At 43.8% G+C, this 12,214-nt stretch overlaps 1 protein-coding gene across 1 annotated transcript; it reads right to left on the reverse strand.

The window, feature by feature from the left end:
* Window positions 1-1,777: 1,777 nt before the first annotated feature.
* Window positions 1,778-11,881, reverse strand: chst7 (carbohydrate (N-acetylglucosamine 6-O) sulfotransferase 7). Its single transcript, XM_052026744.1, has 2 exons — window positions 10,355-11,881; window positions 1,778-6,626 (listed from the first exon to the last, which is right to left on the reverse strand). Exon 1 carries the CDS (start codon window positions 11,629-11,631, stop codon window positions 10,393-10,395), a length of 1,239 nt encoding a protein of 412 aa, XP_051882704.1. The 5' UTR covers window positions 11,632-11,881; the 3' UTR covers window positions 1,778-6,626; window positions 10,355-10,392.
* Window positions 11,882-12,214: the final 333 nt, after the last annotated feature.

Here is a 12,214-nt window from a genome sequence, read left to right on the forward strand (position 1 = left end):
ATAGTCCTATAGTCAGGCTCTTTTAAAATAAATTTGGCAGTAGATTATATTTTACAATGTCAACACTTGGATTCCAGTGCAACATTTATTAGTGAAGCAGCTGTTGGAATCTCAAAAACTAAAAATGCTCAGCAGATCAGGTAACATCAATGGAGAAAGAGTTGGTTTCAAGTCTTTCATCAGAAGATTTATAGTGTTTTCTGACTGTCTATGTTGATCTGTTTATTATTAGAGGACATACACACATCAGCTTCAATCTCCATGGATATTTGATATGATTTTCTTCTATATCTCCCCTCATTCTCCTCTGCTCCATTGAATAAAGTCCCAGCTTGCTCAACATAACTCAGTCCCTCGAGTCCCAGTAACATCCTCGTAATTCTCCTCTGCCCTCTTTCCCAGCTTAATGGCATCTTTCCTATAGCAGGGTGACCCAGAAGCAAAGACAGTATTCCAAATGTGGCCCCACCAATGTCTAGTACAACTGCAACATAACATCCCAACTTCTATACTCAGTGCCCTGACTGATGAAGGCTAGCGTGCCAAAAGCCGCCTCCACCATCCTGTCTACCTGTGATACCACTTTGAGGGAACTATATATTTATACTCCTAGGTCCCTCTGCTCTACAACACTCCACAGGGCCCTACCGTTCACTGTGAAAGTCCTACCCTCCTTTGTCTTCCCAAAATACACCTCGCACTCATCCAAACTAAACTCCATTTGCCATTCCTCAGCCCACTTTCCCAGCTGATCAAGATCCCTCTGTTAATCCTGATAACTGTCTTCACTATCCTACGACACCACCTATTTTCGTGCTATCGGTAATCTCATTAACTATGCCTTTTACATTCTCATCCAAAACATTGATGTAGATGACAAATAGCAAAGGGCCTGACACCAACTCCTGGGGCACACCACTCGTCATGGGCCTCCAGTTCGAAAAACAACCTTCCACCATCACTCTCTACTTCATGTGGTTATACTTGCATCTGTGGAAAGAGAAACTGAGCTGAGGTTTCCGGGTAATTCAGTTTCTCTCTCCACTGAGCTCCTGAGTACTTTTAGTATTTTCTGGTTTTATTTCAGATTTCCGTTTCATATGCCAACTAGAAAGAGGTCATCTTCAATTTGTACTGAGACTGTTGACCAAAGCCAGGGCAGTGGCTGCTGCATTGTAATGGACTTCAGTCCTACAGGGTTAGGCAGGGAGAAAAATCACCCAGCCAACCTTCTCTGAAGGTCCTTTGTGATCTATTTGGGTTTTTATGATAATCCTGTGGCTTTAAGTTCACTATTACTGATACAAACCTCTAATCCAAGATTATTTAATTAACTGAATTTAAATTCCCCAACTGCCATAGTGAGATTTGAACCCATGTCTCTGCATTTTAATCATGGACTCTGGACTTTTAGTCCTGTGAAGAACTATTATGCCCCTGTAACCTAGTAATTGAATGGCTTTTTTTTAATTGGCCTTGTATTTTCTGATATTCCGATATAAACGTGGTATTGTTGCAGCAGCTGAAAGATATCTTTATTAGTCACATGTACGTTGAAACACACAGTGAAATGCATCTTTTGCGTAGAGCGTTCTGGGGGCAGCCCGCAAGTGTTGCCACTCTTCCAGTGCCAACATAGCATGACCACAATTTCGTAACCCGTACGTCTTTGGAATGTGGGAGGAAACTGGAGCACCCGGAGGAAACCCACGCAGTCATGGGAAGAACGTACAAACTCCTTACAGACAGTGGCCAGAATAGATAAGATCTTTATTAGTCACATGTACATCGAAACACAGTGAAATGCATTTTTTGCATAGTGTTCTGGGGGGCAGCTCGCAAGAGTCGCCACGCTTCCGGCACCAACATAGCACTGAACCATATAGCAACATAGCATGGAACCCGGATCACTGGTGCTGTAATAGCTAACCTATATGTCAAGCCCTCATGGAGTGGCTGAGGCAAATAGTATAAGTGCATTTAAGGGAAATATAGCTCAGTATGTGAGAAAGAAAGGAATAGAAGGATGTTCTTCAGATGAGATGAAGTAAATAGAGTGGGACAAGGTTCAACAACAGCTTCTTCCGCTGCCGTCAGGTTCTTGAACTGACCTGGAAAACCCAAACACTACCTCAGACTATTTCTTTTTCTCTCTCTCAATCTTGTACTAGTGTTTTTATGTTTATTTTGTTCTTTACTTTTGCACGTGTAAGTTATGTATAATTTGTTAATTTAAATTTATGTAATTTATGTTTGTCATATCTGTAATGTACTGTGCTGCTGCTGCGAAGAGCTAATGTTCATGGCATTTATACCCTGGGTATGTGTGCCTATGACAACAATAACCTTGAACTTGAAGGAGGTTGTATTACAGTGCTATTCTGCCGTAAATCTTGTGCAATGGATTGTTTCCCCTACATTTTTTATTGGTTCGTTGTTTATCGAATGAGACATAGTAGGTGTTTCACTATTATCTAATTGTTTCTATGGTTCAGTGTTTATTAAATAATAGTCAGTAGGGACTGATTCCATAAGCCTTTAAAATGACATTAATTATGTACTGAAGTTTTTCCATGGGTCCTCACGTAATCCAGGAATCTGATCCTGGAGCCACACAAATGTTGGCGGATGTTATGGGTAATCTTAAAATGCAGTTAGGACATTGCCTTTTTTTTCTTGGTATTGACCTGTGATCAGGGCAAAATAATTTCCCTCAAAGATGGTTGTTCCTTCTCTGACAAGTCTTCGCCAGACGGCCTTGTTCTGGGTAACTGCCTCCCATTGTTAATGGTGATGCCATGTCTCTTGATGTCTATCTTGAGGGTTTTCTTAGTGTTTCTTTTAGCCCCCCACCCCCACACCGTGTGCTTTCTCAGTAGTTGTTTTGGTAAGCACGCATCAGGTAAATGCACGCAATCCCTGTTCCAGCTCATTTGATGCTGTATGATCAGGGCCTCAACTGTGAAGATGTTAGCTTCTGTGAGGATGCTAACATTAGTGCTAAGATTCTCCCAGCTTGTATTGAGGATTCTCTGAAGGAAATACAGGTGCTGCTCAAATAAATTTAACACACTTGTAAGATTCCTCATAAACTGATGACTGCCTTCATCCTGTCTTAATATATGAAGAGCCTTTAATGTCTCTGGGCCTGTACTCAGTGGAGTTCAGAAGGTTGATGAGGGGATCTCATTGCAACCTACCAGATAATGCAAGGTCTGGATGGAGTAGACGTGGAGAGGATGTTTCTATTGGTTGGAGAGTCTAGGATCCGAGAGCACAGCCTCAGAATAAAGGGACGTCCCTTTAAAACTGAGATGAGGAGGAATTTCTTCAGCCAGAGGGTGGTGAGTCTGTGGAATTCATTGCCACAGAGGGCTTTGGAAACCAAGTCATTGGGTGTATTTAAGGCAGAGATTTGTAGGTTCTTGATTGGTAAGGGGGTTAAGGGTTACGGGGAGAAGACAGGAGAATGGGGTTGAAAAAAAATCAGCCATAATTGAATGGCGGAGCAGACTCGATAGGCCAAATGGCCTAATTCTGCTCCTATATGTTATCTTATCTTATAGATCTACCATTGAGTCCTTTGCCACCTGAACTGGTGTAAAATTGGGTTGTGTACTGGTACTCACCTTCTCCACAGAAGCCTTACTTAGGGTGCAAATGTAACTTCACAATCATCCCAGATGAGCTCATTTCTTGAGAGTTTGAATTTTTCATATATACCAAAGAGAGTCTAAGGATCCTTCAAAATCTTCAGTCACTTTTTCCTATCTGTACATGCTTGGATTCAAGTCTAGAGATGACAATCCTTCTGTTTGATTTTACCTTTGACTGCAGGTAAAATTGTCAATGCAGATTGGCTACACATCCAAATTTTCCTTGCATTCTGTTAAAATGCAAAGGAAAATTGAGGGGTTTCTCACCCAAGTGTCTATCTGCTACAGTTTCACATCTGAATGTCAAGTTGCAAATCTACCCCATAGCCTATCCCCATGAGGCAAATTGTGCAGGTACGTAACTAGATGACCAAAGTGATTGTTCTCAAATTTATTATAGGATTTCATTATTCGTTCACATAATAACTCTGCTTGTTTATTATTGGTCTCTTCCAATGAGAATTGGCAGAGTGTGGAAGGTTGTCAAAAGACACAGTAGGATGTAGATCAGGTGGAAACTTGGGCAGGGAAATGGCAGATGGAGTTTAATCTGGACAAATGTGAGGTGGTGCATTTTGGGAGGTCAAATGCAAGAGGAAAGTACACAGCAAATGGCACGACCCCTTTGAGCATTGATGTAGAAGGATCTTAGGGTGCAAGTCTGTAGCTCACTAAAAGTGGCAACATAAGTGGATAGGGTGGAAAAGTAAGTGTACAACTGCTTGCCTTCATCGGTCAGGGCATTAAGTATAGAAGTTGGCAAGTCATGTTGCAGCAGATAAAACTTGTTGCCTGGATTGGAGTGTATTGGCTATGAGGAGAGGTTGGACAAACTTGGATTGTTTTCTCTGGAGCATCAGAGGGTGAGGGTCGACCTGATAGAAATTTATAAAATTATGAGAGCCATAGATAGTCAGAGCCTTTATCCCCAAGGTGGGAATGTCAAATACTAGAGGGCATAGCTTTAAGGTGAGAGGGAGAAAGCTCAAAGGAGATAGGCAAGGCTAGTTTTTTATACAAAGAGTGGAACATGCTGGTAAAAGCAGATATGATAGCTTAAGAGGCATTTAGTCAGATATGAGAATGGGCAGGGAATAGAGGGATATGGACCATGGCAGATGGAATTAGTTAGATTGGCATCATGACAGGCATGGATGTGATGGGCTGAAGGCCCTGTTCCTGTGCTGTATTGTTCTATGTTCTGTGAATTGCAGACACAAGACTGCAACTTATTCTCCCTGTAAAAAATAGTGCAACAGGTTTGGAAATCTGAGGTTTGCAATGCAGAAATCACTCCTACATCTCCAAAGTTCATTGGGCAAATTAATGTGTTCAGCTACAAACAACAGAGTAATCTTAGATATGTACTGTAAATTGAGTGGCTGTTGGGACTCCAGTTAAATGCTAGTAGTAAGAGGCCCAAGTTATTATGGTGGCCAGGCCTCAGTCAAATCCCATATGCAATTCACTTTGTTTTAGAACTGGTGATTGTAATCTCATCCATTTAATGTGTTGTCCAGTGGACCCAAGGATTATACAGGACATTAGACTTCATAAAATGAGATGTGTATTCTATATTTGCAATGAGAATTAGTGGCCATATGGGGTGGAATAGTCGAAGAATGTGGTCACCTGTAGAAGTGTACATCAGGTTCAATCCCAGTTCATTCTGAGTCAGCTGATCTCAGCCACTACTTGGGTAGATGGAAGAATAACCCAGCAGAGGAATTCAGGTTTTCGTGTCTGCATTGTGTTTGTCTGCATAGCAGTCTTGTCTCTAATCCCGCCTCTCCTCTTCTGTTCAATCGCTTTAATTTTTTATATCTTCTCTTTCAAGTACCTATCTATTTTTTTTAGAAAAATGTTACGGACTGCATTCAACAAGTGCTTTTGGTAGAGATTTCCACATACCTCCTTCCTATTCAATGCTTTTTGCAATTTCCTTAAACACATTTCCTGTCATCACTTGTTAGCTTAGAAACATTAATGATAATGTTTTGTAACATTGGAAATCCCAATTAGGTCAACCCTAATCCTCAGCTCTGGTTAAAAAAAAGCCTAACTTTCCAAGTCTTTTCACAATTGTCATCTACATCCCTGGTGTGGTAACCTGAGAATTGCAATGCAGCATTTAACCCTATATTTCTCTTCAAAGATCCAGTAAATTTTAACCCCATTTCCCTGTACAACTCAGATCTGTTTATTATAATTCAATATCCAAAACTGCACACAGTCTTCCAGCTACAGCTTAATGATGGTTGTGTGCCGGTTCATTCTTGCATCCTTGCATTCATATTCTATGCTTCCAGATAGGAGACCAAGCATCATTTGCCCCTTTATATTATTATATTTGTTTGTACTGCTACCTTTAACAACCAAGATGGCAACTTCTATTCCACATCAAATCTTACCATTTAGAATGAACTTCTGTTCCCCAGTTTTTCATTCAAAATATATTACAACATCTTTGCAAATTGCATGACTTCACCTGTTTCTTAATCCTATGAACGCATGTCTCCTTGAATGTTTCATAAACGTGTTACAATAACCTCTCCTAAATAAACATTGAACCTTTCAAGTTGTAAATCCAGATCATTTGGTAAAAGTGAAAGTGGGATGACCCCAACACAGAGGCTTGCAGAACATCACACATCTCATCCTTCTTTGCAGGAAACCAATTTACTTTCTACTCACTAACTAACTCTGAGTGTAACCATACTCCCTTTAACTGTGTGCCCTGTTACATTTTTAAAAAACTCTTCTCTGGTGTTCTATCAATTGATTTTTCAGAATTCATATAAGCCACATTCGTTGCAACTTTTTTATCTGTTCTTGAAAATGCAACGCTGTGTGTAATTCCAGGAAGACGGAAAAGGGGAAGTGTGAGTGGATGGCACCAATTATGAGGGTCAGTTTATCTGTTGCTGTGAGGATAGAATTGATCACTGTCCCAAATTCTCTTGGGTGCATCTGAAAGATAGAAAGCAGGTGAAATTTAGTGTTAGGGCTTTATAAGAGGCCATCACAAAGAAAAACAGTGAATGTACTGACTTAGCAATAACGATCATGCCTCAATTGTAATAATAGGATGTTTTAATCTTCTAGACTTTTGTGTGAAGATGAAACAGAGATCAATTAAGTTACTCAAATAGTTCAAGAACTATTTTCTTCAGCAACTGAATGGGAGAAACCCAATTTTCATTTGCTTCCAATGTTGAGACAATAATAGGCTAAACTGAAGGAAGTGACAAATGGTCATTGCGAAATTGCCAATGTTGAGGACAGAATTGGTAATAAATTATGTTCACAAAACTAGAGAGCAAACTTCGAGGGACATGAGGGGCTGCTTGAAAATCAAAATAATGTTTAAAGAGAAAATCGTTGAGAGGAAATGCAATCAGTCAAGGGAGTATATTTTTGCCCAGCAGGCTGGGAAATGAACAGAAACATGGCGAAAATAAATTGGACGCTATGCAAGACATTCTGGTTAAACCACACTTGGAGTATTGTATTCAGTTCTGGTCGCCTCATTACAGGAAGGATGTGGAAGCTTTAGAGAGGGTGCAGAGGAGATTTACCAGGATGCTGCCTGGATTGGAGAGCATATCTTATGAAGATAGGTTGAGCAAGCTAGGGCTTTTCTCTTTGGAGCAAAGGAGGATGATAGGTGGTTTGATGGAGGTGTACAAAATGATAAGAGGCATAGATCAAGTGGACAGTCAGAGACTTTTTCCTAGGGTGAAAATGGCTCACGTGAGGGGGCATAATTTTAAGGTGAGTGGAGGAAGGTATAGGGGGAATGTCAGAGGCAAGTTTTTTTACACAGAGAATGGTGGTTGCGTGGAACGCATCACTGGCAGATGTTGTGGGGGCAGATACATTAGGGACATTTAAGAGACTCTTAGATAGCCACATGAATGATAGAAAAATGGAGGGCTATGTGGGAGGGAAGGGTTAGATAGATTTTAGAGCAGGATAAAATGTCAGCACAACATCGTGGGCCAAAGGGCCTGTACTGTGCTGTAATGTTCTATGTTCTATGACATAAGAGAGAAGAAAAAGCCTACAAGGAAATCTATCATGATTCTGTACACTTCTATCCAATCTTTGCTCAGACTTTGTTGGTCCAAGGAGAATATTCAGATCCTTCAGTCATTCCTCATTCCTGGAACTATTCTGGTAAATCTCTTCTGCACCCTCTCTAAGATCTTCATCTCCTTCCTAAAATTGAACATAATACTCTAGCTGTGATATAATCATGTTCAACATTACTTCCCTGCTTTTATACTCCATGTCTCCATTTATGAAAATCAAGCTCCCATATACTTTTCTAACATCTCTCTCAACAGGTCCTGCCACTTTCAAAGATTTATACGTTTATATACCCAGGTCTCTTTGTCCCTGCATGCACTTTAAAACTGTTCCATTTGGCCTATATTTTCTTTCCTTGTCCTTTCTGCCAAAATACAACCTACAGCATATATCTCAATGCACAGAAGATAGATTTAATAGAGGTGTATAAATTAATGAGAGGCTTAGTAGGGTGAAGAGGAAAGATCTATTTCACCTTAGCGGATAGCATTAAAGGGAATTGAGGTGGCCATTTGGAAATCACTGCAAAATGGGTGGTTGAGGCTGAAACTCATGTCACGTTTAACGGGTACCTGGATGAACATTTAATGTGTCAATGCTCACAAGGATACAGACTGAGAGCTGGAAAGTGAAGTTAGTCTCAGTGGTCCCTATCTGGCAAGCATGGACATGATTAATCAAATGGGTTACTATTTGTAAATTACCATAACTCTTCCTGAAATGTGATTGATCTTTGATACTCTAATATAGTAGCTCATATATGTACAACAAGTTCCCAAAAATAGTAATGACTTGTTAAGACGTTTTGGTAAATGAAAAGTAAAGAAACTTTAGATGCTAGAAATCTGAAATAAAAACAAAAAATGACAGAAATACCCAGCAGGTCAGGCAGCATTTATGGAGAGAGAAATAAAGTTAACATTTCAGGTAGATTACTTTCCATGAGAATCTCTTTTGGCATTGGTTAAGAATTGAATACTGACTGGATCACAAGGTGAATGCCTCACTCTTGCCCTGGGAAATTTCAGATCTGTACGAACAGGTAAATAGAAAAGCAAAAGGTGAACCTTATTTGCTTTGGTAGCCTTGAATTTGCAAAACTTTGCAGCAGGTCTTTGTTTACTACCTTCTGACCCAGAGGCAAAAGACAGATAGATAGATATCTTTATTAGTCACATGTGCATCGAAACACACAGTGAAATGCATCTTTTTGCGTAGAGTGTTCTGGGGGCAGCCCGCAAGTGTCGCCACGTTTCCGGCACCAACATAGCATGCCCACAACTTCCTAACCTGTAGGTCTTTGGAATGTGGGAGGAAACCGGAGCACCCGAAGGAAACCCATGCAGACACGGGGAGAACGTACAAACTCCTTACAGACAGTGGCCGGATTTGAACCCGGGTCACTGGAAAGCGTTACTCTAACCGCTACACTACCATGCCTGCAGCATACGAAAGCATATAGAGCATATGAAAGATTGTTAAAGATGGGTTGAACTCCTCAGTCAACCCTCTGGAACCAGAAAACCTGCTTAGTCATCAGACAAAATAAAGGGATTTAGTCTGATGAGTAAGTAGAGCGATCAGACCTTGGTTTGGTGGAGGAAAACACAGCAAGCATCAGCTTTATTTGCATTCATTTATAGGATGTCAACATCACTGGCAAGGTCTCAATATATTGTCCATCCTTACTTACTTCTGAGAAGGTGGCAGTGAACTGCCTTCTCGAACCACTCCACTACTGTGGGTGAAGGTACTCCCACAGTTTTGTTGAGAGATGAGTTCCAGCATAAAGAATGACATTGAAGGAAAAGTGACATAAATCCAAATCAGGTGTGTAAGATGGAGGGGTTTTCCCATGCACTTGATACCCTTGTCTGCTTTGGTGGTAGAGGCTGCAAGTTTGGAAGCATGGGTGGATTGGATGGTGTGAATGATGGTTGAGAGAGGGTGCAATGAGCAGTCGGAAAGGTGAGGTTACTACTCGGAGAACCACAATTGGCAGTTATAAGATGGTCAATTCTCATGTGGGTGCAATCATCAGATGGCGAGGAAGGGCCAGTTTTCAGGGTGGGTGTCAGGATGGATTGAGGAGCAGACCAGTTGGTGAGAAGAAGCTCAAAGCTCTTAAGCTTGAAGGTGTTGAGACAGGGAGGGCTGACTGCTAGACTAAGCCAGGTAAATATTATTTAAAGGGGATACCTAGTGCCTGCCCGGGACCACTCTAGATGGTCCCCTTTAAGTGATGTAATAAGAAACTTCATAGGATTTTGCATGGGGCTTGGGGTGGGCGATTGTTGATCAAACATGCAGGCTACACACTTTGACGGAAACCCACAGAGTGGCATCCAGATGTGCTAGATTTCAGTGGTTACCATTGTGGAAGTCTGGTGACCTCTGTTTATTGGCATGTCAGGCGCACAGAAGGCACAAAATGAAAAATGCAGACTTTGCATGTGCCAAGCAAGTCCCCAATTTCGATTACTATTTATTCATAGAAATTGCGTCAAGGGGTGCACGAAAATATGGCACAGTGTGATCAAATTTTTAGCATAGGTCACCACTCTATTCTTGTATCACCACTGTATGGTGTGTACTTTGATTTTTACCTTCGTCCGACTTCTGAATACTAAACTGGCAGGTGGGTCTAAGTGTTGTCCTGGTTCTTTAACTGGTAGCCCAGCAATTTCATGGCCTTTTGACACTTCTGCTCCACTTGCTCGATCTGCCACAAGCTCAGCCTTTTCTTCCAGGCACCGATGGCTTCCTTGGCGTCCCTGGAAGAGATCAGGAAGGGCTTGTCCGAAGAATAGCCTATCCCCCGTGTCATGTTCAACACGTATTTCTCGGTGGCGGGAGTGACCGTGAGATTGGCGAAGGTGTAGAGTGTCCTCAACCCTTTCACCGGTTCGAGCACCAGGTCCTCGTAGCGAATGGTGAGATACCTTCTACTGATCCAGGCTGGGGACCTTTTGACCAGTGTCTGGTCTCGGCTCCAAGCCTCGCAAATCACCTCCAGGGCGTTGGACACGTAGGTGTCCGCCCTCTGCGCCCTATTTGGTATTGGGCGTTGATCCTTTTCCAATTTCTTCTTGCTCCTCAGTACCTGGATGCTTTCCTTCACTAGGGACAGCTTCGATTTCATCCGGGAGTTGTGCACTGCCCTGGGATCTCTGACCAGCTGAACTACCTTGAAGTTCAGGGACGGGTCCTGCATCAGGGGGAGCAGGATACCTGCGTCCAAGACCCTGACATCCTTGATCACCATCACGTTGTACTTTCTGCACTCGCTCTCCAGCTCCTGGATGTCCCTGGGCGCGCACTGCTTCTCGCAGACGCTCGCGTCCACCAGCTCCACCCGCTCCTTCTTGTAGGCGCTGCACAGGGGCGCCGAGCAGATGACCTTGTTGTTCCTCCAGCCGAAGATGGTGCGGGTGGTCAACGAGCCCGAGGGGCCGGGCGGCGAGTAGAGTTTCAGCACGGAGAAGTCGCACTGGAAGAGGGAGCGCAGCATGTCCCTGACCGCCCCCTGCAAGCTCTCGGCGTCGCCCGGGTACAGGGCCTGCCACATCAGCCACATGGGCTCGTACAGGTAGAACACCCCCGGGTGCTGGTTGAAGAGCTCTCCCGCGAACGAGGAGCCCGTTCTCCAGGTGGCGTGCAAGTACACGTGGTGCTTCTTGTTGACCGCCATCCTCGGGGTCGAACTGCTCGCGTTGCCGCCTTGCGTCGAACGAGGGTCTTCCACCTCCTTTGGGACGACCCGCTCCAAGTGCTGTTCCCTGGCCGCCCAGGAGTTGTGGCAGTCCAACATGTAAGGAATGGTCAGCAGCAACAGCGAGTACGCGCCGATGACGATCAGGTATCTGCTCTGGAGCTTCTTCATTTCATCCGCCCCTGTTTCGGTGCTTTACTCTCCTCCCTTCCGAGTGGCCTGTTGTTTATGTTGCCCCCTCGGCTGTTCGCAGTCTGACCATTCCCGCCGTCGGTGCGAACGGGCGGGCGCCCCTTTCAGATGCGGTCGGCGTCGGCTCGCAGGCGGGGCTGCCCGTAAGACCGAGGCGGTGAGGGACACATGTCACCCTGGGAGCCCGTCATCCGAGTCAAAGGGGGCGGGAAAGGACTGCCCAGGAACCCGCCCAATCCCTGCGAGATAAAGGCGGGCGTGTGTGCGAAGGAGGGAGAGGCAGAGAACGAGGGAGAAAAGAGGGAGGAAGAGGAGGGGAGGGGAAGGAGGGAAAAGAGGAGAGGGAGGGGGGGGGAAAGACTGAACGATGCGGAGGGAGGGGGGCGAGGGAAAGGAAGAGCTGGAGGAAAGCGAGGGAGAAGAAAGAGACGTGGAAATGGAATGGAGGCAGCGGGGAGGAGGAAGGGGGTAGAAGGGAACGGAGAGAGGGAGGGTCAGAGAGAGAGATGGATAGAGGGGGAATTGGGCGGAGGAGGGGAGTGAGAGAAGGGGAAGTGGAGAT

This window comes from Pristis pectinata, chromosome 11 (genome assembly GCF_009764475.1).
Source record: "Pristis pectinata isolate sPriPec2 chromosome 11, sPriPec2.1.pri, whole genome shotgun sequence".
Lineage (NCBI taxonomy): Eukaryota > Metazoa > Chordata > Chondrichthyes > Rhinopristiformes > Pristidae > Pristis > Pristis pectinata.

Coding starts and splice junctions, on each gene's coding strand:
- chst7 (XM_052026744.1), bottom strand. CDS start 11,631: ATGAAGAAGCTCCAGAGCAGATACCTGATCGTCATCGGCGCGTACTCG.